The sequence below is a fragment of the Microcebus murinus genome, chromosome 18 (assembly GCF_040939455.1).
Source record: "Microcebus murinus isolate Inina chromosome 18, M.murinus_Inina_mat1.0, whole genome shotgun sequence".
NCBI classification, from domain to species: domain Eukaryota; kingdom Metazoa; phylum Chordata; class Mammalia; order Primates; family Cheirogaleidae; genus Microcebus; species Microcebus murinus.
In genome coordinates this window covers 17,003,265-17,030,771 of record NC_134121.1, presented here as the reverse complement: position 1 = coordinate 17,030,771, position 27,507 = coordinate 17,003,265, and the positions used below count along the sequence as shown (strand labels likewise).

The 27,507-nt window shown below is 54.0% G+C and overlaps 1 protein-coding gene across 1 annotated transcript; it reads right to left on the bottom strand.

The window, feature by feature from the left end:
- Positions 1-590: 590 nt before the first annotated feature.
- SLC13A5 (solute carrier family 13 member 5) lies at positions 591-27,507 on the bottom strand. Its single transcript, XM_012779173.2, has 12 exons — positions 27,317-27,507; positions 20,992-21,120; positions 20,581-20,717; positions 17,894-18,081; positions 16,765-16,939; positions 15,202-15,324; positions 10,506-10,718; positions 9,462-9,562; positions 8,426-8,544; positions 6,107-6,268; positions 3,206-3,343; positions 591-2,187 (listed from the first exon to the last, which is right to left on the bottom strand). Exons 1-12 carry the CDS (start codon positions 27,416-27,418, stop codon positions 2,056-2,058), a joined length of 1,719 nt encoding a protein of 572 aa, XP_012634627.1. The 5' UTR covers positions 27,419-27,507; the 3' UTR covers positions 591-2,055.

Here is a 27,507-nt window from a genome sequence, read left to right as displayed (position 1 = left end):
AGCAGTCAATAGCAGCAGTATGGAGGGCAGGGGTGGAGGGATGGGCAAGAAGGAAGCCGTCGGTTCTTCCTTTTCCTTACTGCCCTCCCCAACCAAACTCTTCGCTTCTTAGGGCAAGGACCACCCCTGTCGGACTCAAGCCTGCCCTGAGCCCAACTCGGGAGGCAACAGAAAGGGACTCATGTTTGGTGATCTTCCCTGAGCAGGTGGGACCTTGTCGTGGACTTGCTCTTGGCCGTTCAGCTTTCCCTACGAGCCCCATGAGGCCAAGGCCCTTCACGTCTAGACGAAAGGCACAGTGGGCAGGAGTCAGAAAATCTGGGTTGGAGCCGTAACTGCCACTCACTCGTATGACTCAGGACACTTCACTTGGCCTCTCTGAGCCTCAGTTTTCTTGAAAGACAAACAAGGACAGTAACACCTGCCTATCTTACAGGGTTGCTGCAAAGACTGAATGAGATAACTAGTGGGTTCACCAGGTCCAAGGAGGCCTGGCACCCAGGCGGTGGGTAGTGAGCATTCCTTTACCTCCCCCCCGTACACCCCAACATGCACGGTAGAAAACCGGAGATGAGTCGGCACAGTGGAACTTTCCATGGGAGACGGAGCATTTAATGAGAGCATGATCTCGACAGTGTGGTCAGGAATTATTCCACCCAAGGAACCAGATGGACACTTGGTCTTCGGTGGGGTTCCCATACTTCCTCCTGCCCTGGAAAACGCCACCCACGGGCCTCATCCGTCTGCCGCCACTGCCTCTTCCAGAGCAGCACCAGAAGGAAGGAAAATGGGGTTGGGGGCAAGAGGGTGGTCGTTTCTCATGTCTCTCTCACAGGGGGTTCTGAGGGTCTCCACGGCCACTCCGGAGTCGTTGTCTCCCTCCGGGGCTCTCTGCCGCAGTAACGTCACGCGGGTCGCTCACAGACAGGGGCTGTGTGCTCAGGGAGCACTGGGTGCTGCTCATCTCGGTGACACTCTGTTGACACCAGGCCTGGCTGTGAAGGCCAGTCACAAAGGGGGGACTTTCCCAGAGGAGCTCCAGCTCTGGCGTGACAAGCAAACTCTGAAGCGACTCAGCTATTGGGCATTAGCAGTTGTCTAGCCTGGGCCTGCAGGTAAAAGAGGACCTAGAAACCCCACTGTGGCCCCCAAAGTGCCATCTCTGCCCATACTTGGAGTGTGACCCCTGCCGTGTAGGGAGGCAGGGAAAGCATGTGGCAGAAGAGCCACACCCGCCCGCCCTGAGAGGAGGGGGAGGCCAGAGGGCCCCAGCCTGGGGCATCTCAGCAAATGTCGGCCCCCCTGGCACAGGGAAGCTCGGAGCTGCCGGAAGCTCACCGGCGAGCTGTCAGTTAGAATGGAGCAAGGCGAGGAGGGGAGCAGGCTGGCCAGCAGTGCGCTGCGGGAGGGAAGCCATGTGTCACCTTGATGTTAGCAACTCAAACTCCTCCTCCTTTGGTGGTGGCCGCACAAGGAGTTCTGAGAGGCTCCGATCCCCACTCTCACTCCAGTGGTGGCAGCTGCCCAAGGCCAGCATCCTGCCCCTGGCTGGGGTGGCCCCTTCAGAGGGACAGAGATGATCTTAGGAGGCCCAAGGGGAGCCCGAAGAGGCACAGGCAAGGGTAGCTTGTTTTCTCAGCTTCCAACCTGGGGCGCTGTTCCCATTTAAACTACCCAGGACTAAGCAAGTGAAAACCAGAGCCCAGGGTGGGGACAGCATGGTGGAGGCTCGAGGCCGAGTGAGAACAGGAGCCGGTGTCCCAGCCCCTCTGCTGCCCATCACCCCAGAGAAGACGGCAGGGCCCCAGGAAACATGGGGACCAGCAGCCGCTTGAAGGGCTCCCTTCAGTTCTGAGCCTGCCCTCCGGCCGCCCATCCCCATCTCTGAGTCCAGGCCTGGAGGAAGAAAAGAGGTGGCCCACTGGCCGGGACTTGGTGGGGTGTGGGCATCCTCGAGTCACTTTGGGGTGCGATCCCCAAAACTCTGTGCAAGGTGTGCAGAAGGTTCGGTGGTCCTCAGGAGAGCGGGCCGTGTGCATGGTCTTGTGGCTCTTCCTAAGTCTCAGTGTATGTCACGTTGGCCCAGTCGGGGAAATGATCCAAGTCAAATATGGCCCGCCCCCAGGTGTTGACCGCCAGAAACACACAGAAGACTCCAACTATATTCAACATGAATCCTGTTTTCACCTGGAAGAAAAACAGAGTCAGCGTCAGCGCCCTCAGGTCTGCCGGGCTGTCAGGACAAGGGCGCAGGGGATGCTGGGAACTCGTCTTCTCAGAGAGGAGGACAAAGGCCTAAGTTTCCTGGGCCTCAATGTCCCCAGGCCACGCTCTGTGCTCCTCCCACCCAAGACAAAGCAGCCTCCTGTCCACCGGGCATCATCAGTGCGCAAAGCACCCCGGGAGGGAGGCAGGATAGATGGGTTCCCCGTGCCCGTCTTAGCATTTGGAAAATGACCTCACAGGGGTGACGTGAGCAGTGACGGAGCAATGCATGGCTTCCGGGATCCACCCTTGTAGAGAAAATGCCCCATGGAGTCCCGAAGATACCCAGCGGACACTCGGAGATAACCAACACCTGACTGGTCCAGGGTAGGGACCTTCATTTCTGCCTCGGGGACTCACACACTTGCCCCTTCCCCATCCCAGAGCTGGAAATCTGCCCTCCTTCTCCCACCAGAGGGAATGAAGCCAAGCCGGGCACGAAGAGTCCTTCCTTTGGCTGCATTTGTTTCCAGGGAATTATCCATTCCCAAGCAGTCGTCTCTCTACCCCTCCTTGCTTCTACCTCTTCTTACGCCTCTACAAATCTCTCTGCCTGTCAGTAGCCTTCCTCCCTGAGTCTAAGCCTGCCCCGCCTGACTGCTCTCATGGGTTCTTGCTAGTTTGTGAAGTCCCTCCTCGGCCATGTGAGCCCCCAGCCCCCACCCCTTCCCAGCGCTTAGCCGGGGCTCCCCTGGTGCCTGCACAGCCTTCTCCGGGGGGGGGGGGGGGGAACAGGACAGTCTGTGACGTTTGAGGTCATTTCCAAAGAGGAGAAAAGCTGCATTGTAAATGTACATGACATCTGTGGGTCTGGATGTTCACTGATATCCCAAACCCCACGCCGTCACTGTGAAACCCACACATTCACAAATGGGGCATCTTTTATGACAAAGAACAGCATTAGAGTCTGAGAGGAAGTAAAGGAAAACAGCTGTGTTACCATGTCAGTAACCTTGAGGTGTCCGTAGGTGAACACGATGGCATTCGGTGGGGTGGCCACGGGCAACATGAAGGCAAAGGACGAACTCAGGGTACAGGGCAGCATGACGTACAGCGGGTTGAGGCCAATGGATCGGGACTGGGGAGAAACACAGCACACTGCAGCATCACGGCACAGAACACAAAAGCTCCCGGGGCCACGGTTCTGGAAAAGCATTCTGAGCGCACCCTGTGAGTTCGAACCTCTGTGCCTCTGTGTTGTTGGCTCTTCCACCTGTTGCCACGTCTCTCTGGCTGATGGCTCTGCTGAACACTGAAGGCCGAGCTCAGAGCCCACTTCCCCTAGGAGGCCTTTCTGAACCCCTTCAATTCACTCAACATACATTTCTTGAGCACCTACTATGTGCCGGAGACTGTGCTGAGCACTTAGACTGCGCTCAGTTTTATAGCCGAGATGCACATCCTCTCACTTACCTATGGATGTATGCGGCTTTATACACATCTGGGATCATTTTGCATATGGAATTTGGTAACCACCTTTTTTATTCTACATTTTAAGATGCAGCCACATCTAATAGCACCTAGCAGAGAGTAGGCACTCGTTACGTATTTGTTGAAGGAATGAATGGATGATATAATTTGTAAAATCTAAAGTTATTCATTTATGGTGCAGCTTTACATAAGGGCAGACACATATGAAAACGTGTTCACTGCAACAATGTAACAGCAAAACACAGGAAGCAGACTCAATGGCCATTGATAGCAGGATGGTTAAATACAGTATGATATACATAAACAACGGGAAAGCATGCAGCTATGAAGAATTGGGTAGGCTTTATGTGCTAATATGGAAAGATCTTGAAGACCTATGATTAAATATTTTTAATTAAGATGTGTAATAGGACCATAGAATGATACCGTTTCTTTAAAAAGAATACGTGTGTGTGTGTGTGTGTGTGATATATCCAGAAAAACACCTAAGAAATTAATAACAGAGTCATCTCTAGGGAAGCTAGAGGGTTAGGAGTCTGTACACTTCTTTGCATTATTAGACACATTTAAGGAATATATATATATTACATTTTCAACTTAAAAAAATATGTCATGAACATCTTCCTACTTTATTACTCTTTAAAACTGTGATTTTTAATGCCTGATAGTATTACATTATCCGGACATATGATAATTTATTTCACCAACCCCCCTACTACTATGGATATTATTTTTAGAATAAATGATTCTGTCTTACGTCACCATAATATATGCCTCTAGGCACCTCTGATTATTTTCTAAGATATATTCCCAGACGTGAAATGGCAGAGTCAAAGGGTATGAGCAGGTTTCAGGTTCCAGTTCCTGTTGGTAAACAGCCCCCCCGAAAATGCTGCACCAAGTTACGCTCCCTCTGGGAGTGCCTGAGAGGTCCCAGGAGGGGCCCAGGCTGTTCCTGGCTTTGGGTGCCCTACGGTGTGTGCACCCCACGTTCCCGTGCGACCCAGCCGGTGACCACGGCCTTTCCCTTTCTCACAGGTGGGTGCTGAGGCCGGAGTGTGAGGGCCCTGGAGGTAGCTGGGGGACATCCTGCTTGGAGCTTCTGGTTCTAGGAAAACTTGTTTCCAAAGGGCCTGGCCACCCCCTGGGTTTGAGGCCTGCATTTGTCTGGTTGGGATCCCAGCTGCTAGCGGTTGGGGCTGGAGATGACAAAGCCAGGACCTCTGCTGGGGAGGGGGGGTCACCAGCACCGCATGCCCGGTGGCAGAGGGTGCTCCTCTCCCTCAGCATCCATCCGGTCGCCCTGTTTAGGGGAGGAGGAGGAGACGAGCCACCCTGCTATTTTTAACACTTTCATCTTTGCTTGGAATGGAAGGGGAAAAAAAACCCACTTAGCTTTGCTTTTTATACACGTGGACACCCAGGCAGCCGAATGGAAATTTACCAACTTCGATCCCATGTTCAGGCCCTATGTAAGTCTGTCTCCCGGCTCCAGAATGACCGCGGCCTCGCCTATGCTCATTTCCTGAGCATGGCAGTCTACAGAGGCTTTCCATAGCTCCCGTCTTACTTGACCCTCAGCGCAATCTGGGAGGAAGGAACTTCAGAGACACGTTCGGGGATCCCACATTGAACTCGGGTCTTCTGACTGCAAGCCCAGGGCTCTTTCCACAGCACCTGAGGCTGGCACTGCTTTGCCATGAATGACAGAAGGAAATGCAAGAAACGATCCCCACTGATTTTCCTATAAGCTCTGCTTTCTTCTCAATCAGTGACTCAAAAACATGCTTGCCCGTAGAACAGGACATGTTAGCCTGGCACCCACCAGCCACCTCTCGGGCCTCAGCCACCACTGATCCCTTGCCCTGGGTTCATCCAGCAGGGATCCCAGAGTCCTCCGCCGTGCCCGCCATTGCCTTCACCCGGCGGCTCCGTGTTCCCAGAGTGTCCTCTCCTCGCCCGCCCGTTCCCAAGCCCCACCTCCCCCAAGGCCTCTCCCTGCTGGGGCCCAGCCCTGGTGCTCCCCTTGCTCTGCAGTCCTGCACCCCTGTGCTGTGAACCAAAAGGCCACAGCACTGGCCACTCTTCCTTGGCCCAAGTGCTGTCCCTTAAGCTTAAAAAACAATCCAGTCGGATTTATGAAATACATTTTGGAGCACCTGGTCCACGTCTGGTGCTTTGATCAGTGTGGCGGACACGAAGAGGAACTGGCAAGGCAGCAAGGGCCCGGGGAGCAGGGTGGCCAGGGACCCAGATCCACAACAGGGCCAGACCCAGGCCACAAAGCCTGGTCGGGCTCTGGCCCCAGTTTCACTGCCTTTCTAGGGACCTAGAACATGGTCATGTGTTGACGGCTTCCTATGAAATGAGGCCCAAGCCCCCACACCACCCTGACACCAGGGTGACTTACCATGGAGGCATAGATGGGCAGGAACAGGGTGGTGGTGGCCACGTTGCTCGTGCACTCAGTGAACACAGCAACCAGCAAGGAGGAGAGGATGGTGATGGCGGCCGGGGACACGACCTGCAAGGGCTCCATCTGCTTCCCTATCCAATCAGACAGCCCCGAGGCCTGGGAAGCAGCAGGAGGGCAGTCACCTCAGGGCTCCCGGCTCCCGGCTCCTCCAGGGCTGGGGCTGCTTGGCCCCTCCTCCCCTCTCTCTGCACTCTTCCACAGGTGACCTCATCCATCCCCACAACTTTAACCTCCATCCTCACTCTGCTGCCTCCTACATCTGTTTTTCCAGTCCAGCTGTTCTATTACCTGGATTTAAACACCCACGTGCCTTCTAGATATTTCCACCTGAACGTTCCATAAGCACAACAGACTCAATGTGCCCCAACTTGAATTCATCCTCTTTAGCCCAGAATCTTCTTCTCCCTCTGGGCTCCCCAATTTGGGCAAACCAGAGGGCTGGAGTCATCCTATGGGGTCCCTGTTCCCCTCCTTCCTTATACCCCATCAGCCACCAAGTCGCCCAAAACATCTCACATTCTTCTCCTCTCAGGCCTCACAGGGTTCGAAGCTCAGAAGATCTGGGCCAGAAATTGGGGATTTAGATTTGGGGCTTTGAGCTGAGAAGAGATTGTCCAGGGAGAGAATGAAGAGTAACAGAGAAGAGGCCAAGGACAGAGCCCTGAAGAACACTCCTATTTAAGGGAGAACTGAGGAAATGTTGGCAATAGAAGCTGAGCAGGAACAGTCAAAGTTAGAAGGAAAACAGGAGAAAGTGGTGTCTTGGGGGCCAAAGGAGGGAATGGTCCCTGGAGTTTGAGTTAGGTACAGACCACAGAGCCTAAACTGGTTCTCCTCCAACCCCTGCCTGCCCTGACGGCAGAGTGATTTTTCTCATGTGCAGACCTGCCATGTCACTCCCCGGCCTCAGCACTTCGGTGACTCTCCACTGCCTTCACCATCAGTCCACACCCCCATCATGAATCCAAGGCCCTCGGAGAAGCGCCTTCTGCTAGCCTTACCAGCCTCACCCTCTCCTGCTCCTAAGCTACGTGCCCCCTGCCTTTTCCCTTGCTTGTGGGTCATTTCCTAAAATGCCCTTCCACATATGTGCCCCTCCCTGGTCTGCGAAGTCCTCAAGAACAGGGACCATGTCCCAATCTCCTCTGAAATCTCAGTGCCTGGCCTAACACTAGAAACATAATAGGAATGTGGGATGGATGAAGAGAAGAATGGATGTATGTATGGATGGACGGATGGATAGATGACAGGGTGGAGAGGTGACCGGAGGGATGGATTTGCTCATTCAAAAAATATCTTGTGCTGAACGCAGTGTCTTATGCCTATAATCCTAGCGCTCTGGGAGGCTGAGGCAGGAGGATCACTTGAGGCCAGGAGTTTGAGACCAGCCTGAGCAAAAGCATGTCTCTATAAAAAATAGAAAAAGTATCTGGGCGTGGTGGCATGTGCCTATAGTCTCAGCTGCCTGAGAGGCTGAGGCAGGAGGATCACCTGAGCCAAGCAATTCGAGGTTGTTGTGCTGTGAGCTAGGCTGACACCACTGCACTCTGACCTGGGCGACAGAGCAAGACTCTGACTCCAGAACAAAAAAAAAAAAAGAAAAAGAGAAAATTTTCCACCCACTATGCACCAGGCTCTGTCCTAGGGTATTGAGGAAACAGCAATAACTCTGTCTATTCTATCCCTGGGTGGGTGGGAGGATGAGGATGGATAGTTGGCTGGAGGACGGCAGCACCAAGCTGGCTCATTTCTTCCCCAGGAGGGAAGAGGGGAAAGTAGAGAATGTTACATTTTTTGGCTATTTTCCAAAATGTTTCTCTCCTCCTCTGCTGCTACATATTTAGCTAGAGAAAGATTTCAAAATAGTGACCATGTCAACAAAGAGTTCAGGAAGTAGGAGATCAAAGGTAGTAGCAAAAATATTGACAATACGTGGAGAGAAAGATTTCCCTAGCATAAATCAAAGCAGAGATCATTATCACCAAAGCCCAAAAGGGACCTCGCTGTGTACCCTGCCTTTCTTGGCTAACGGGGGTCACTCATTTACTCAGAGTACTTTCTGTCTTCCAGGACCTAGTCGTGGCGCAGGGTTCCCAGATGACAAGGCAGAGTCGCTGCCCTCAAGGAACATGCAGTTATATGGAGGAGGCAGAGACAGAAACACACAAGCCCAGGGATGGAGGACTGGAGCTCTTTGGCCACCCTCTTGGTGGGAGAAGGGGGCCCCAGGCAGCCTATGGCTGGAGAGCTTACCTCACATCCTTTAGCGACAGCAAATCCACCTCCCAGCAGCAGCACAATGCCCCAGGGCATCTTCTCCTGGGTCACCTTCCAATTTAGTAGTGCAGGAGGATAAAATGGAGCTTTCCTTTCTGAGAAGAAAAAATAAACACACATGCACGCACACACACACACACACACACACACACACACACACACACACACACCATAGCAGCATTAGAAAACAAGACGGCACAAAGCCAATAGGACAGTGAGGTACCATCTCATGCCCGTAAATTAACTAAAATTTACAATAATGTTCATGCACATTGCTGGTGAGGGTGTGGTAAAACTATTACACACACTGCTGATAGCATTATAAATTGGTACAACCTTTTTAAAAAGCTATCTGGACATACATTTTAGGAGTCATTAAGACACGTATATTCTTTTACTGCAGCAATATCACTTCTAGAAATTTACCCTGGGAAGAAATACCCTCAAAAGAAAAGCTATGTACAAGAAAACATTAATTGATCATAATGAAAAATGCAAAAACAGCCAAAATGTTCCATAACAGGAACATGGTTATAGCTCCTTAGTGCAATATAATGCCATTATTGGAGAAAATATATTTGAAGACTGTAGCAATAGTAGGACATGTTTATCGTATAATCTGAAGCAAAAACAAAAAAACCCAAAACTGCAAAGAAATAAGATCCAAACTGTGTGTGTTTTGATTATAATCGTATAATATACATGCATATTAACAAAGACAGGGAGGAAGAGAGAAAATTTTAAAAACTTATAGCATTATGGGAAATTTGAAACATGTTCTGTTCCTGTTGAAATATAAATAAGATTTCAAAGTTTAAGAAGCAAAATAGAAGATATTTTTGCACTAAATAATATCACCATTGGCTTGAAAACCATTAACCGTCTCCCAGGCTGTTGTAATGTAGCCAGTTCTCTTCAATAGGAGGGGGATTTCTCCCTCCTGGGCTTGGGGAGTTGCGCAGAGAACCTTCGCTTCCAGGGCCCCAATCCTGATGACTGGGAGAAGCCTTACCTTCCTCAGTCTGGCTGCAGAAGTTGAACTTGGGCTTCTGAGAAGGCACGATGAATAGCAAAGTGGCCACAAAGATGGCCACAGTGGCATCAGAGATGTACCTAGGTGGGGAAGAACACACAGGACTTCAGCCCAGCCCCACTGCTGCAGAGACAGTCATTCAACAAACCTGTGCTCACTCTAGCAATTTAGTGTCTAAATGCTCCTACGTGAAGAAACAACTGGGTATGAAAACTGGAGCCCCCAAAGCCAAGATCAAGAGTGATATGGTAGACAGAGTCCTGCCTGGAAACCAAGATGCCTACGCTCTTGGCCACCAACCTTGGGTGACCTTGAGCAGCATACCTTCCCGGCCTGTGCTGCTCCACAGGTAAACTTCGTGACCCCCTTCTCAGCCAGGTTCCCTAGGACTCTGGGTTCACCGGGGTGACCACAAGGACTTTGGTGCTGACCCAAGCAGACTCTCAACATGGAATAGCCAGTCACAGGCTGCATCTTCCCACCCACGTCTTCTGCTGTTTCTAGAAAATACCTGTTCTCCACTTTACTTCCATTCTGACAGCATCCTAGCCAGGAGGGAAACTACATATACCCCCTTTTGCCAAGTTTCTGTCTAAGAAGCTTCTGGAGCCCCAGATGTGTATCTTGGGAGGGACTTGACTAGATCTGAAGGAAGATATGAGAGGGAAGACGGCAGAGCAGAGGTTGGAGAAACAGAGTTCTAGAAGCCCTACTCCTAGCAAATCTTTATCACGGCTCTGGCCATCCTGCCTGGCCAGATAATTTCTGCTCAACCTGTTGGGGGAGGAGAGGGTGCCACGAAAACACACCTGCAGTCTTACCATGAAGACCTGTCAGGAAAAAACAAATGCATCGTGAAGCCAACAGAGTGCTCTCTGAAACCCAACTCCACAGCCAAAGAGAAGCACCTTGGCCAAGCACGGCGCCCAGCCCTGGACGTTCCTCTAGCAGCCCATAGCCAAGAACAGCAGCATTTAGGCACAGTGTAGTAAGCCAGAGGATTCTCCCAAACAAAAGACTTACTGTGTCTCGCCCTCCTCCCAGGCGATAGACAGCCAGCCGGGCATGAAGCCAGGGGCTCGGGAAAACCACAGGACGACCAGCAGGAAGAAGCAGATGAGGACGTTGACCTCCGCAAAGGAGATGGGCCCCAGCTTCCCGTACTCCTCCTTCAGCACCCCGTAGGCAGCCTTCTCATAGTCCTGCTTCTGCTTGCAGCTCCAGGATGTTTTAAAACTAGAGAATGCAAAGGTGAGAGAACAGCAGGACAGGTTGGTTGGCTCAGGTGCTGATCGGACAGAGCCTGGATGTTGCATGGCAGAATGCGCCAGAAAGACACATGGTGCTGCCTCTCACCTACAGCAAGTCCCTTCCTCCCTCTTTCCTCCTATTCTTCCTTCATCTGCTTGCCCTGCCTCCCGGAACACAGTGGGGAAAAGTCTCTGTTGAGAGGCTAGAGAGTCTTGGCAGGTGCCCAGTCACCTGGAGACCAGCTGCTCCAGGGTCACCTGGGGGAAGGCCATAGGAAGGTCTGGAGGCTTCTCAAGTGGGACCAGGGCTCCCTCTCATGCTCCCCAAGTCTTCCTCCTCCCCTCTCGGTCTGGAACTGCCTTGGGTGGTGCTGGGATGCCAGCCTCCAGCACCGAGGCAGCTCAGGAGGACACAGGGAGCGAGGACAGGACCCAGCAGACCATGCCAGTCAGAAGCAGGAAGAGTCCTTGCATTCCCGGGAGCTGGAGGTACAGGATTGGGGATTCAGGAGACCCTGGGCTTAGCAGCAGGCGTGGCTGGGGCAGGAAGGAAGCCAGTCCAGGCTCTGCTCTTAGATGGGCCCCCTAGGGACGATGCCCATTGCCAGGGGTGCCTGCAGGGCCTCCTCGAGGGTGGTGCTGGCATGAGGGGGCAGGAAGGAGGAGGATGTAGAGGGTAGCTTGGCTGTGGGAAGGGGTAACCGGGCCACTAGTGTGCGGGATGTGGGCTCTGAGATATTCTCTGAGGACTCCATTTGTGCCTTCCAGTTCCAGCCACTGTTAGTCTGAAGGGTGGGCCAGGCCACAACCATTGCCCCAGAGAGCCCCACCTTGTGAGAGTACGTCCTGGGGCCCTAAGACAAAGGAAGGCGGGGGTTGATGGAAGAGGTGCTGATTCCTGGAGCCTGTGCTGGACGTGAACTGCTTTTGAGAGTCTGAGAGCCATGGCACAGGGACATGGGGGTATCAGGACACAGCCTCTTGGACTGCTCAGGGGTGGGAAAGGAGGTGCAGTGATGGGATCTCAGGTCTGTATAGCCGGCAGGATCTCTCTGCTGTACAGGGGCAAGGCTGTGTCCCAAGGGTTACCCTCTAGAGCAGCGGTCCCCAACCTTTTTGGCACCAGGGACCAGTTTCATGGAAGACTACTCTTCCACGGACTGGGGATGGCGAGTGATGGGGAGCTGCTGTGAATACAGACGAAGCTTCGCTCACTCATGCTCACCTCCTGCTGTGCAGCCCAGTTCCTAACAGGCCACCGACCAGTACTGGTCCACAGGCCGGGGGTTGGAGACCACAGCTCTAGATCATCGATTGTGGGGACAGCCCTGCTGGTGTGGGAGGGGGCCTTTTTGCTTTCATGGCCTTGGATTGGTAAAGTCTGTGCTCTACCAAGCACCAATCTCCTGCCACTGTCATCCTAGAGACACCAGGGCTGGGCCCGGGGCTTCAGGTTTCCAGGATAAGCAGAGACGGTGGTATTCCCAGCTGCCCAGCAGGGGTTATAAGAGCCCAAGCCAGCATTTGGTGCTGGTGACACATCCTGACAGCACAGTGGCTGCAGACTCTGGAGCTGCATGGAATTTGCAGTCGTCTGAGACTAATCCTTGATAGTGGTGCCACCAAGCCTTCAAGACCCTCTTGCATTAAGCAGTTTCCCTCTCATCCCTGGGTTAATTTCATCTGGTGACTTCCAGGCTGGCAAGAGATGTGGGCATATGGATCCAGTCGGCCTGTGAGAGCCCTGGGGTTGGTTGGGGTGGGGACCACAGTGTCCTTCTGCAGCAGAATGACCTTCACTATGACATACCCCAGTGGACTTGGACTGAAGACACTGCAGAGCCAAGGAGGGGCAGGACCCTTGAGTCTCCAAGTGTCTCTACCATGGCAGGGGTCCAGAAGACCCCTCATATCCCTATTGCAGGGGCTTAGCCTGGTTGGGACAGTCAGGTATAAGCCGGTAATAATGTCCTGCATAGTTATTGGTGGTCCTGGGTGGGAGTCTGTGGTCCCCTTGGCTAGATAAAGCCCAGGAGGCTGCCCATAAACTCAGTAAGATACAGTTTTTGTAGATTAGGCTCGAAGCCAACACCTTGACATTGTTCCCCACAATCATCTAGATGAGAACTCAATTCAGCAAGACGTGATAGTAGAGGCGCTTCCTGCAACTGAGACAGGTAGCTCCCTGGCCTCAGGTGAGACGCTCCAAGAGACCATAAGAGGCAGGCAGGGGTCACCAGGGCCTGGTATGTGGCAGGATGTGGCCTGGGCCAAAGCATGGTTCCCAACTTTCAAACTGAACATAAAAGCTGTCCTCTGCCTTTCAGATCTGGAACCAAAACCAGGCCACCCCTGTCAGGAAGGGGCGGGACTGGACTGTAGCCATACACCCAACCACGAGCAGGCTCCGGGGTCCCAGTGTGGCAGACACTGTCCAGGCCCCGTGCTGGTCAAGAGCTGATGGAGGCCGTGCCAGGCTGGGCGAACCGCAGCTTCAGGTTCTCGGCTGGGAGTTCCCAGGGGCCTGGCATCCACCTCCGGCCAGACAGGAGGCTGATGGTGCCCTTCTGGTGTCAGTGCTGGGCTAGCTCCCTCCTCTCGCTCAGGAGGCCTTAAAGTTCCAGGGTGGCCCCCAGGCTCCCGCTGGCACTACTGACACCTGCTCATGCCTAATTTGAAGGCTGCCCAGGCAGCGAACCTTGGCCTCCTCAAGAGGGGATGTAAGGTAGTGGAAGCCAAACCGCCTGGGTGCAAATCTCAGCCCCACTATGTCCAAGTTATGCAACCCTGTGTGGACCATTTAGCCTCTCTATGCCTCAATGGCTTTATATGTAAATTGGGAATAATGGTAATAGTACCTACACCTAGTAGGCCGTTGTGAAGATTAGTGAAGTTCATATATGTAGAGTGCTAAAAATGGTGTCTGACACATAATAAGCACTCAACAAATGTTGGTCACTGTCATTTCCATTGCCCCATGGGGAGACGCAGATGCCCACCCACAGCAGGTTCAGGGCCAGTTCCGGACTGGCCTGCTGGATGGACGTGAGTGAACAAGCAGGACTTTGGTCCTGGCACAGATTGGAGCAGTGGAGGTGCAAGGCTGCAGTACAGTCCCACCCCTTCCCAACAGGGGTGGCTCACGGGAGCCTCGTTTTGGTTCCAGATCTGGAAGGCAGAGGACAGCTTTGATGTTCAGTTTGGAAGCTGGGAACAATGCTCCGCCCAGGCCACATCCTAGGCCCTGGTGACCCCTGCCCACCTCCATGGCCTCTTGGAGTGTCTCACCTTGCTCTCAAAGCCACGCTGTGTAGACAAAGACCCATGGAGGCAGCTTCCCCTTCACAAGGGGCCTGCACACGGGCGGGGTGGGGTGGGGTGTCGGGGATGCCTGCTGCTATTACTGTCATTATTGGGATCGTTTTGGATGTGTATAGCAAATTTTTAACAGCAGTTTTTAAAACAATTCTTCCTTCCGAAGAAAACTTAGCAAAATGCTCCATTTTCCCCATTAAATCACAGGTTTCTGTGGGCACTTTTGCATCTCAGCTCTGCAGTCTCTCCCCTCTGGTCACATACTCCCTTGTTTTTACTTGGCTCGGGCTCCCCGTGAATTGGGGCAGAGCATACCTGCTTAGCTCAGAGCTAAGCACGCTCTGTCTCAGTGTGACACGATCACCTTTGCACCACAGAGAAATCTGTGTCTTTTAAAATAACAACAACTTTTTGAAGGTATTTGTCAGCCACATGTCATGGTTTCTGACCAAAGTCTGGCTGCTGCTCAGGGTGACTCTTGATGTCCTCGTCACTGTGCTGGGAATAAGAAGGTAAACTTTCCAGGACCCGCACACTGCTGGGAACATCACAGGCGTTTGGTAATGGTCTGGGTTTGGATTGCTTTGAATGTCATCAGGTTTGCTGGGACCTGGCCTAATGGACCCATGTGGACAGGTGGAAGTTTGTCCAGCAGTGTGGATTTGGGACATGGGGACAAGGTTCTCTTTAACTACTTGAACCCACCTGGCTCTCCCTCCCTGGGCTGGTAGCTGTGCCAAGCGCTGGGGTCAGAGAGGCCCTGGAGGTGCTCACGGTCAGGGGAGGGGAGGCACTGGAACATGAATGCAGGTGCCATGGGACAGGGCTGTGACGTGTCCAGGGGCAGCGCAGAGGCAGGATGGGGTTGGGGAAAGTCAGGGAGGCAGCACTTGAACTGGCCTTGAAGGCTGAGGAGGTAGGAAGGCTGGAAGGTAGGACATGGTGTTCCAGGAAAAGGGAACAGCATGGCAGGGCACAGCACAGTGGGCACCCAGGGCGGTCGGAGCAGGAGGGCAGACTAGCGGGAGATGTGGCTGGAGAAATGGTCAGGCCAGACACAGAGAACTCTGCAGACTCACCTACTACGTCTGAGGGTTTTTCTGCAGGCGCGTGGCGTAATTAGACTCTCTGTTCCGGGAGCAGCTCAGACTTACCTGAATCTCATGTAAACACACAGGAGCCATAGCCAGGCAAACAGCAGCATGATCACCATGTTGGGGAAGGCAAACCCGAACCAAGAGGCGAAGTTCACGACGTCTTTGTTATCAGGAAACAACCTGGAAGAAAAGACACTGGTCCACACCGCAGCTCAGACCCGGAGCTGTGCAGGGCCTGTGCAGGGCCACAGGCCGGCCTTGCACCTGGGGGCCACATCCTCCCCAGATCCAGCCACCCATGTCCCCTGCCAGGCATTAGCCCCCAATCAAGGGGGGTGCCCAGAATGTGGCCGCAGCACAAGACAAGGCTGAGGAATGACCAGCCAACCTTTCTGCTAAGAATCTCGTGGAAGGTACGGCCCATCCCCCCAGAAAAATACACACACATGCACATAATGTGGCCGGCACGTGCAGGAGGTCCACGGTGCCTCAGAACCCTCACCCTGTGGGTTTCTGCAAGGGAAGGGCCCCGTTAGCAAAGCAAATCGCAAAAGCTTCCCAGGCTGGGGGGTGGAGAAAGCTCACTTCTGCCTCAGGCTCCCCTCCCAACCCTGGGCCTCTGCCAGCCCCCAGAGCTGCGCCCTTTAGCTCCACGGTGTCAAAGCAGACACAGAGTTTTCCCCACTCAGTCCAGACAGGCTGCTCTTCCCGGAGAAAGGTAAGGGAGGACCGTAAGGATATCATTATAGAAAACACTTCCAGGATCAAAACAGTCTGGCTGTGAACCTCAAGCGTCTGCCCGGCTGGGCTCCGGCCTGTCCTTTCTCCTCCCAGCTCCTGTGCCAGCTGCACTCCCCGCCCCTGTCCGGGGCTCTTGTCAGCACAGCATGGGCCCTGCCTTATTTTTGTTCCTGCCGCTGCAATTTGTACACACCTCAGTTAGTGCATTTATGCACCAGACCTGCCTGGAGCCGTCCAGGCCTCCGCCACCCTTGGCAGACCACAGTACCCCAGAGGCAGACCCCAGGCTGCTCCCCCTCTGGAATCCCAGCCCTACCCAGGCACAGAAATGGGGTCCTCATGGCCTATGGTGGCCACAGCTGGAAAGTTCCAGACCTCGCAAGGGTACCTGTCACCCCAGGAGCAATCAGTGGGGTTGTCGTGAACAAAACGGGAAAGCAATGAGCAGCGCACCTGCAGACCCCAATATCATGGGATCGTCACCATTAACAACCAAAGTGGGTGGGCCAAAGGGAGGGTGTCTTTTACAGGTGTCTATTTTCTCTAAGTTTTACCAAGGACCCGGCATCTGGGACTGCAGGGTCATCCCCGTGATTTTAGCTCAGAGTTCAACCCACATCCTTCTCTGAGCTGAATCCCTGAGCCCAGGGCAGAAAGCTGATGTCAGCTCCCCTGGCGTCAGCTTCCCACCCCCGCTGGGTGCAGGGCTGCAGGGACACAGAGACTGGATGTGGACACATCTTCCCAACCCTGCCGGCCTCCCAGACCAGGCCTGGCTGTCCCCAGCTCCAGGGCCCAGCTGAGGAGGGAGGGGGGAGTAGGTCCCTCTAGCCCTGGGGCCCACTTTGTTGTCCCCAGAGGGTGTGGCTAGTGACTCACTCGCTCATCTGGCCCTGGAGTACCACGTTGGGTCCCGTCCCGGTCAGGGTGGCTGTACCCCCTATGCTGGCGGCATAGCACACACACAGGGTCATGGCCTTGCACGTGTTCTTGTTCCTCCTGACATGGTCTTCCTCCCGCTCCAAGACGGGGCCTTCAAAAATCACCTGGTTCCCTGCAGTGGGCACAGTGCTGTCGTTAGCTGAGCCAGGCATGGGGGACTGCCCACCCAGTCCCAGCCCCAGCTCCTAACCTGCCGCTGACCTGAGGGCTAGGACGTCCCAGCCTCGCTGATCCTTTCCATGCACTCCTGCGCCTCCAGCCCAGAGTCGGCCCTTACACCTTCCCAGTCTCTTCCCACGGCTTCCCCAGGGCTTTGTCAAGGAGACTGAAGATGCATGTCCCCTCTCCTGCCTCCCTGCTGTTGCTCAAGCGGCTCCCTCCATCTGGGGGGCATCCACATGCACCTCAAATGCCCTCCCCTCCTGGCAAGGTCGCTCCCTTTTCCAGGTTCCCTCAGTCTGGCTTATGGCACCCCCAAGTCAGGAGCCCCACTGCTGCCCCACTGGGCTCCGTGAGAGTCCGCCGCGGGGGTGTGCCTGGTTCCTCTCTGTAGCCCTGGGACCTCGCCCAGGGTCTGGCAATCAGGCCGGGCCCTGAGTCCCCTGTGCTGGGCTCTGGGGATGGTGAGAACAAGGCAGGTGCCACCTTGCCTTCCCTGATCTCGCGCCTAGCCGGGAAACATGTAGGACACCAACCCCAAGGCCTGTGGAAGCAGAGGGATCTGGCCAGCTCGAGGAGGTCAGATAAGGCCTCCCTGAGGATAAGCAGGAATAGCGAGAGGCGAGGGGCACCCAGTAGGTGCTCAAAAGATGCCCAAATGAATAATCAATGAACACACTGATTTGTAAGTCTAGCAGGGACCAAGGGTGGGACTTCGTTCTAAGCTCTACTAAAGGATCTAACTTTTATGCCGTAATCCCATTCCTAAAACTTATAAAAACAGTATTATCTAATTTTCCCCCCATGCATGTTTAAAGCAGGGCTCCAGGAAGCAGGGAGGGAGGAGGAGGTGGCAACAGAGGGGAGTCTGCCGTTGTGGCCCCGGCAGCCCCGGGACGGGGCTCACCTGACAACTCGCTGGCCTTGCCCTTTTCCACCAGCTCCAGTGCCCCCAAGCTGGCCTTGGTGGCTGTGTTGGTGGCTTCCATCTGCTGCAGTATGGCCTCCACGATGGGCACCATCATGGCTGTGGTGGCCGTGTTGCTGATCCACATGGACAGGAAGGCAGTGACGGCCATGAAGCCCAGCATCAGCCTGCAGAGGGGCAGGGAGGGAAGCCGGAGAGTCCGCTGCAGCCCTGCACTCCCGGGGAGCAGCAGGGAGAAGCGGAGGCCAATGCGAGACTGGGTATTCTAACAGGGGATTAGAGTCTGGGTGCCTTCCGTCCCTCCCTCCTTTCCTTCTCTTTCCTTCCCTCCTTCCTCCCTCCCACACACATCGCTGATGTCTACTCTGCTGGCTGCTGGGGCCACCAAGAAGCCCTGGACCCAGTCATGGTTCTAAAGAGCTCTCCGTCTAGCAGGGGAAGCAAGGGCATCCAGATGGTGCCAACTTAATAGGCAGTTTATCCTAGTATGTATGACCTGGGGTGACCTGGAGTGACCCTATGTGCAGATAGCTCCAGCTTCCACTTCCAGCTGGAAGATGCCACTGAAAAGTTCAGAGGGGCTAAGCCAGTCAGCCTGCAGGGTAGGGGGCAGCTGGGGAGGGAGCTTGGGAGCGTGTCACCTTCTTCCTGGCTCCCCCTGCCGCCCTATCTCCCCACTCACACACTTCGCCCCCCTCCACTTGGCGGTGCACCCATCCAACAAACAGCATTCAGAAAATACGTTCCCTTTGCTTCTAAGCTCTGTTCCCTCCCCTGCCATCCGCCTGGAAAGCTCCTCCTGGTCCTTCACAGCCTGCTCAGACACGTCCCTGCTCTGGGGCCTCGCAGTGCGTACCAGGTGGGGCTGGCCACGCCTTTCTCCATCTGCCCCCACACCCATCACTGTGCTGGACTCCAGGCAGCTGTTTCCATGTCTGCTCTCTCCTTAGGCCTGACTCTTGTCCTTGGCTCCACACACCCCAGCTGTACAGGGCCAGGGACAGAGGGAGCATGGGGGCTCAGGGTGGCCGTGCCCTTCTGCAGTCTGGCTCCTCCTCGAAGATGCGAATTTGCCTCCCTGAAAAAGGGACCCAGTGGCTGCACTGCACCAGGGCTCAGGCTGGTGTCCATACAAGTTGAGCTCATGGACCGATAGAAACAAAGGCCAGAACCCAGGTTAGGAGGAGGCTGAGAGTTTGCGTGGATGTGGGTTGTCTTAGAAGAGCCATGGCTTCTACATGATGCTTTAAGGCACCAAGGGAGCCTCACGTACAGGTCGCCCCCAGGACAGGCAGCACCATGGACAGCTGGAAGCCAAGCTCACAGGAGGAGCCGGGCCACAGGAAGGGGCAGAGAAGCACGTGCGCAGTCCTTGGATTGATGAGCACAAGCTCTTCAGCACACGGCAGAATGACGCCCACTGTGGGGGCCTCCCACCCGCTGCTGGAGAAAAGTTGGCCACTCAGAGGGGCTGGGAACAGGAATTCTGAGGGCTCTGAGGTCCATGTTCCTCAGATCTCACATTTCTAGAAAATACAATGGTGTGGCCAGCATGGTGGCTCCCACCTGTAATCCTAGCACTTTGGGAGGCAGAAGTGGGAGGATCCCTTGAAGCCAGGAGTCCGAGTTCCAGAAAGTGCAATGGCTTTTGATTTGACCTTATAAGCCAGTGGCTAGAGGGGACCAATGCCACCAAGGGTGACAGACATCACAGAGCCACAACATCCTCTGTGCGGGGGAGCCAGAGGCACCCAGGGAGCCCCAGGTGTAGTCACCAGGAGGGCGGGCACAGTCCCTGACACACAGACGTCTCGGGAGGAATTTACTGTGAAATAACCAGCTGCTGCCTACCAAGGGCCGGGCTAGGGACACACCATGCTTTAGGGAGCACATTGTCTCCATGAAAGATGTACCCCGAGTTCCTGATTAGAGAGGACACAGGCCTTATCAGAGAAGCTGGGTGTCCAATCCCCATGTGACCATTAGCAAATCACTTCACCCCTCTCTGTCTCGAATTCACCTATAGCATGTGGGTGGTAAGAATAACACCCGGCTCTCAGAGTTCGGTGCAGATTAAACGAGGTGATAAATAAGCCCCCAGGATCATGACTGGGGTTGTAGACACTCAATGTCCCCAGGATGATTGTGACTATGATTATATCGGCTCCATGGGCTGCCTGGAAATGGCCGGCCTGCCAACTGGTGGGGAGATCTTGGAGAAGAGGGGAGAAGCCGAGTACTGAGTGATGTGGGGGAAGATGAGTGAGAAGCTGCTCTCAGTACTGGAGAGAGAACCTTCTTGCTTCTTCTGAGCTGGAGGAGTTGTGCTACCTCTGGCCTGTTTTCCCCACAATCCCCTTCAGGCATGGTTTGATCCAGCCTCCATCCAACTTTGCTCCCTGAGGAGCCCTGCAGCTGCCTCCCCCAGGAGGTCTTCCAAACCTGCACGGATCTTGCTGACCAGTCCCCTCTGGGTTCAGAGAGTCCTCACCTACTGCTGCTCCTCACACGCTGCCACACCCCCCCCCACGCATCTGGTCTCCCCAGCTAAGACGGTCCCATGTAACATGCCCCACCCAGGGGCCAGCCTGGTGTGTGCCACCCTCCCCTCCCCAGCCCTGGGCCCCCGCAGAGCCCCGTTATGTGAGAGAAAGAGATGCCATTACTGTGCAGGCTTGGCCCCCACCCGGAGGAGGGTCTGCAGGGCGATCCTCTTGTGCAGGTTCCAGTGCTCCACAGCCACGGCCACCATGAGGCCACCCATGAACAGCATGTTGGTGTCCTTCATGTACTGGATACACACCTGGAGGGTGGCATGGAAGCTCTGTCAGGGCACAGGGCCACCCAAATCCCCAGCGACAGGCAAGCAGGCCAGATGCTGACTTCAGGGACAGCTCGGGAGTCGGGGAGGGCGGGCAGGGGAGGGAATGCAGGCTCGGGGTGGCTCTGTCTCCCTGCCAGGCAGACTCCACAGATGGGGCTTATCTGCCTGCCCCGGGCCTAGGCAGCTCGGAGGAGCTTAGAGAATGGGGCAACTCGAGAACCCAAAGGACCCAGGATCCCCTGGGGCTGCTCACCTCCTTGGTGTCCAGGATCCGGAAGAGTGGGAAAAGCAAGACAGGCAGGAGGGAGGTGACAGCCAGAGGGATGACTTCTGTGCACCAGTAAATGGCCATGAGGAGGATGACATAGGCACACCTGGCAAACTGAAGAGACAGGCTGAGCCCTCTGCATGTGTCTGCCCCACTCTCCCCACCCCCAGAATGCTCTGGACAGCTGCTGGGAGGGGTGGTCGGAAGACAGCAGTGTCAGCAGAGTGAAGCCCCTGTCAGAGTCATCCTGTTCCCCGCCCCTGGTCAGTACAGCGTGCCAGGGATAAGACAGTGAGGAGCGTGAAGGATCTGTCACCAAAGACTTTTACACACACACACACACACACACACATACACACGCCTCCTGGCTGTGTGGTTCCAGGCAAGTTCCTTTATCTTTCCAAACCTTGGACTAGTCACCTCTCAAAAGAATAGGAAGAAAAGGTAAAGGAAGGAAAAGGAAAAGGAGGAAGAGGAAGAGGAGGAGGACGAGGAAAAAGAAAGGAGGAAGAGAAGCAAGAAAAGAAGAAAATACAATTTTTAATGACACAGTCTAAGAATTAAAATCATTGTACAAAGTGCGTACGATTCTCCATTCTGCGTACTAGGTGCAATTTTCTCCTTTCAACCCTACTTCTTTCCCTCCACATTCTAGGACTGTCGCTTTTTCACAGGGCTACGTAACCTTCACATTGATCGTTTTTAAAACTGCAAGTGTTCCATAAGTTTGAAGGATCGTTTCACCTTTCCCTTGCCTTTTTGTGGCTGGATAATCGTGGTTTCTTCTCCACCCCACGAGGGTGCTTTGACCACCCTGCTTTATCTGGCTCACCTATGTTTAAATCCATCCTTAGGACAGGCTCCCAGAAGCCCTTCCTGGAACGCCCACTACCTCTTCCCTATTCCTTTCTCAAAGGATTGCTCGACTCTTTCTGCTTCCAGGAATGAACCTGTCCAGCGGGGCATGAAGGCGTCCACCAGCTCATCCAGGACATCCATCAGCACCCAGTGTTTTCAAGGTTGGTTGGTTTTTTAAATTACAATTGGGAAGATAGAGATTGGTGTTTTCACTGGCACTTCTCTAATTACTACGGTCCCAAGCTGTACTATTTGTATTTAAATTTATGTGAATAGTTGATTCCCAGCCTTTGGCCACTTAGCCAGAGGGATCTTGGCTTTGGGGTGAGACAGGGCTGGGTCCTTCACTTGCCGTCCTGGCCCCTCACTCCCTGTGGGACTTTGGGTAAGTGATTTAACCTCTTTGGCCCTCCATTCTGTCACCTCTTAAAATGTGGATAAAAATACCCACCTCCCTAGGTGGTTTGATGTTTCATCAGTGTTGTTCTTATAATCCTTATTAATTACCCAGACGCCACCCTCTCCCCCATTCCAGTCCCCTCCAATTAAATCGGTCTCCAAGAAGACCTATGGCTTCGCTCCTCTTCCCCCCACCCCCCTACATCCCCATGGCCACCGCCCCTGCTCAGGCCACGTCTCTTGCCTGGATCTCAGCAACTCTCTTCTCATTCGATCTTCCTATTACAACTCACACTGTCCTTGCTCTCTCTCTCTTTGGCAAATCTGATCACATCACCGCCTTTGTTTAAAAGCCTCCCGTTGCCTTCGGTACAAAGCCCATAGGAGGACTCACAGGACCCTCCGTGATGGGCCAGGACCACGGACCCCTCCAGCCACACCTCCATTCGCACCCCCGGTGCCAGCTACCCCAAAGCACGTTAGAGGCAGATGCTGTTCCTCTCATAGCCTCCTTCTCTTACCTGCCCCTGGGCCTGGGGTGAGCACGTGAGCACTAAAAGTTCAGCTCACAGTTCCTTCTTGGATGCCTCCCCCCACCCCCTCCTCCATGCTCTGGCTTGTCCTTCCTCCAAGCACCCCAGCAGTTCCCCCCAGCAATTAGCACACGGGATTGTCACTGTTTCCTAACTCTCTCCCCACCGCCACCACCAAACTGAGCAACTTGAGGGCGCAAACTGTACAAAAGTTCTCACTCAATGCTGTAGACGGGTCCTCTCAGAAACTATAACTTACAGGCGAAATGATCTATCACGAAACCAATTTGGCCCCAGGCTAATTGACATAAACAAGACTCAAGTTCCTACAGCACATTTCTGATCACAAAAACGTCACCAAACTTCTAAACAAGACTAAAACACTCACAATATTACACGTTAAAATAAATGGGAGCGATACATACATTGAAGAAAGATGAATAAAAGCAAGCAAGCAAGGTAGTTATTTACCCACTTATTCCAGCTCGGGGTCTCAAGTGGCCAGAGCCTATCCTGGCAATTTAGAGAAAAAGTTGGGAACCCGCCCTGGCCACGATGCTGCCCCATCAAAAGATGCACACATAGGGACAACAGGAAAACCCTACACAGACATTGGCTGAGAATCGATTGTTCTCATCAACGTTATCATGAAACGACATTGAATGAAACGAGTTATTCAAGGACCTGCTGTATTTGTGGATTCACTCTGCCCCTCAGCTTCCAGAACACGCCTAACACTTAGGAGATGGCGGCAAATGCTTATTAAAGGAGTCAACAGTATTCATCTGAGTCGAGCTTTGACAAGGCTGCGGAAGAAATATGTACCTCTGCCGCTCTCAGCTGTTCATCATCACCCAAAAGAGAACATCTCGTATGCACAAAGCACTGCAGAAAGACTCAGAAATTCCTTGTCTGGCTTGTGTTATCAGCCACAAGAAAGAAAGAAATCTTTCTTCAGCATCCCATGAGCAACCCAGCGCCCCTCCCTGCTGTCTGCAGCAGGTTTCTCAAGCTAAGCACATTGGCACTGTGTGTTGAATGAGTCCTTGTTGGGGAGCTCATTCTGTGTGTTGTAGGTGGTTTGACAGCATCCCTGGCTCCACCCATGAGAAGCCAGTAGTACTCTCTCCAGATGTGACAACAACAAAAGAGTCTCCAGACTTTGCCAAAGGGTCCCCTGCTGTGTGGTGGGGGGGTGGGGCAGAAAGGACTCACCCTGGTTAAGAGCCACTGAACTAAAGGCAGGACAGCAGTGTGGTGGGAAGCCCAGGCTCAGACACGAGGGAGTCTTGATCCTTGTCCACTGTCTGCCATTGTCCAGCCCCTTGGAGGTCACTAACTTCTCTAAGCTTTGGTGTCAGGGTGCACCAGGGGACAGGCAAGGGGAGGGATCTCCTCTAAGGGCCTGCAATAAGAGGTGTATGGTAGAGAATTTTAAAACAATAATACCAGCTAAAAGTCAGTTTGCTTCTTATTGTCATCATGTGATAGCAACCGCAAACAATGTCATTAATAAATTACCGGAGGGCGAGGGGCCAGGCTTGGCCCCTCCGGTTTCATGTCCTCCTCTGGGAATAGAGGGCTCGAGAGAGTGCCCGTTCTTAACCTATGGCACACAAAGTCCTCCGTAATTTTTTATTCTGTAAACTCAGAAGCAGTAGGTGGCATGCTAGCCAGTTCTCACTGTGCGTGTTCCTGTAGGGGCCAGACCTAACAATTAGAAAAGAGACGACAGTACACTAGCTGCCCCTCACCTCCGCACCACCATTTGGAAGCCCAGGAGGTGCTTGCTCCTGAATATCACCCGTCAACGCACTTGGCCCTTCCTCGATGGAGAGAGTCAGGAGTCAGTGGAAAGGGCAGAGCAGGAAGGAGGATAGTCGAAAAGTCTGGGGAGGAGCTGGTAACAGGGAGGAATGAGACAGGCTCTACCTGCAGGGAGGGGCCTGGTTTCTCGTGCACACTTCGGAGCACTTCCCTGCAGCTGAGAAAGTGGCCAGAGAAGTGACGAAAGCTGAGATCCAAGCGGACAGTGGGATTTCAATCGTCAGTGCCCGGCACAGGGCATAATGGGCTCAATAAATATCTGCGCACAACGGAACACACATGTGAATAAATTCACAACCAAATAAAACCATGGCTCATTATTTATATAATTATTAACAAGGAAGGGTGGCTCCAACATGTTGCTTAATGCAAAACTGCAGACAAACATACTCTTTGTGTGTGTGTGTGTGAGAGAGAGAGACAGACAGACAGACAGACAGACAGAGTGCATGTGTACAGAGAGACAAGAGATTAATTGACTGGTTTCTGGATTGATGTCTATCAAAATATTAATGCTAAGAGAGTTGAAAGCATTATCATTTTTGCTTTAAATTTTACAATTTGTTCCAAAATTCCTGAAGGTGCCAAAAGTAAAAAATTTTTTACAGATTTGTTTAAAAAATATTTCTTTTAACATTTTAAATAAAATAAGCAATACAATAAATTAATCATTCATTGTAGCGATTTTTTTTTTTTAATAAGACTCAGAGAAAGGGTAAAGAAAGTGGAGCAGAGATGAGGCCAGGATGGAGCCAAGGTGGAGAGGGGGAAGAAAAGAAGATAGAGGTGAGGAGAGGGGCCGGGGCACGGGCAGAGGGCCGAGTGACCTGGATGTCACCGCCTGGCAGGGACAATGCCACTCAGGCTGCCAAAGTCCAGCTGGCTTCCCAGCCCATGCTGTTTACCTCTGGATTTTCTTGCACAGTGGGGTGGGCGTGAAGGGTGGGGGCAGGGAGCTCCTCGGAGGTGACCAAAACAAAGGCACAAAGCGAGAAAACAAGAACATGGGGTCTGGGCTCCCAGTTGCCTCCAGTAGGAGCGAGAGAGCGTGTGACAGCAACCTTGGGAAAGGCTCTCTCCAGGGTCAGCTCTTCCCTCTGGGTCCTCACTCCCAGGACAGCTCACTCAAACACACACACACACACACACACACACACACACACACACACATCCTGAGTGGGGGTCCCAGCTCAGGGCCCACCTGTGCGTGTCAGAGTGAGAGCAGGGTCTCTCCTGCAGCGGGAAGGTCAGCCGAGCTACTATAATTATTCGAGGGAACATCACTGGCTGCCAGCAGAACTCAAATCACAGCTCTCCTGCCTGGCTCCCTCCCACGGGCGTTGCAGCCCCAGAGCTCTTTCTACAGAGGACACATGGCTGCTTACACTTGTTGTGGCAACTGAAGAGCCACCACGCTTGGATCTGCTGTCCTTGGCCCATCCAGGGCCTGTGCTCAGCCCACCTCAAGGGTGGGCTCTCCCTAGTCTCCCCTCCCCCATCCTAGGAACCAACACACTCCCTTCTCATACCCAAAGTCTTAAAGTGTCAGAACCAAACAACCTTGCCCCATTGTACAGATGAGAACATTGTACAGATGAGAACAGGGACTCAGCTAAAGTCACAAGGATGAGTGCACGATGGAAGTCCGGTTCTCTTGCAGGTTGTCACCCCAGTGCACCCTCCTTCCCCCAGGGCTGCCCCCAGAGCATGCCCTGAAGAGCTCCTCTGTTTCCCAAACCTGCCTGGGGAGGAGAGGCGAGAGCCTGAGGTTTCCTGTCTGGGCTGAGAGTGAAAGGGCCGAAAGAGGGAATGAGGAAGGAGCAGCCAGCAGCCACAAAAGGCTTCAAAGAGCTCGGGCCTCTGCCAAACTGGCTGTGCACAGCCCAGTGGAGCCTGGGCCAGGGCGCCTGGCCCTGCCCCCAGCCTGCGGCCAAAGCCATTCATTCTCTCTCTCCCTCCCAGGAGCATTAGGAGGCCAGGGCATGGGACGAGGCTTCTGCTGCAGCCCCAAGCTGTGCCACCCAAGGCGTGAGCTCTGGGAATGTGTCGCGCCTCCTGCCACGGCCACCGCAGGCAGCGGGCAAAGCTGCCCAACCCCAACCTGCCTTTCAGCCTGGAGCAGGGTTTTGGCTCACATGGGGCTGCCCTGTTTAAGAGCTGGAAAGAAATATGGATCATAAATCGGGAAACTAATGCCCAAAGAAGGGCCAGAGAGTGGCAAAGAGAGCACGCAGGGTCCGCTGGGGGGCCGATCTTTCCACATAGGCCCCTGACTGACGTCAAAAGCCACCTGCAGCTTGGTCTCAACTGGTAGAGGGGAGAGAGGGGTTGGAGGGAGGGAAGGTCAAGCACCCCGGCGGGTGGCATTTGAGGGAGAAACGCGGTTATTCACTCTGGAAATCCTGAGCCAGGGCTGAGCCTATGGCTGGGGTCTGTGTGCTCACTACTAGGTTTCCGTGCTTGCCCGGACGGCTGTTGTGCCCCGGGATCTGTGAACCCAAAGATCGGTGCGCCTCGGGGTCGCCATGCCCCTCGGATTCTTCGCAGGGCACCTCCCGTCCGGCACCTCGAGCTCCCGAGTGCGCGCGCCCGCCAGGGAATCGCCGCGTTCCAGCCCAGCGCACCCGAGTTCGTGCCTGTTAGAAGGCAACGGGCGCCCGCGGTCCGCGGGGCTGCCTGGAGATGCAACTGACCTTGGCGGGTATCAGAATGATGAGTGGCAGCAGCAGGAGCGGGGTGGCGAACAAGATCACGAAGGACTTGAACTTGGAGACGTAGCTCAGCGCCGAGGCCATCGTGGGGGAGGGAGACTAGCAGGAGAGTCCAGTGAGGGGCAGCTGGAGGCTCTGCGGGCTTAAGAAGGGGCCGCAGTCACCCAGGATTG

Coding starts and splice junctions, on each gene's coding strand:
- SLC13A5 (XM_012779173.2), bottom strand. CDS start 27,418: ATGGCCTCGGCGCTGAGCTACGTCTCCAAGTTCAAGTCCTTCGTGATC. Junction 8,545..9,461: donor CTGCAGCCAGACTGAGGAAG/GTAAGGCTTCTC, acceptor TTTTCTTCTCAG/AAAGGAAAGCTCCATTTTAT. Junction 6,269..8,425: donor CTGTCGCTAAAGGATGTGAG/GTAAGCTCTCCA, acceptor GCTGCTTCCCAG/GCCTCGGGGCTGTCTGATTG.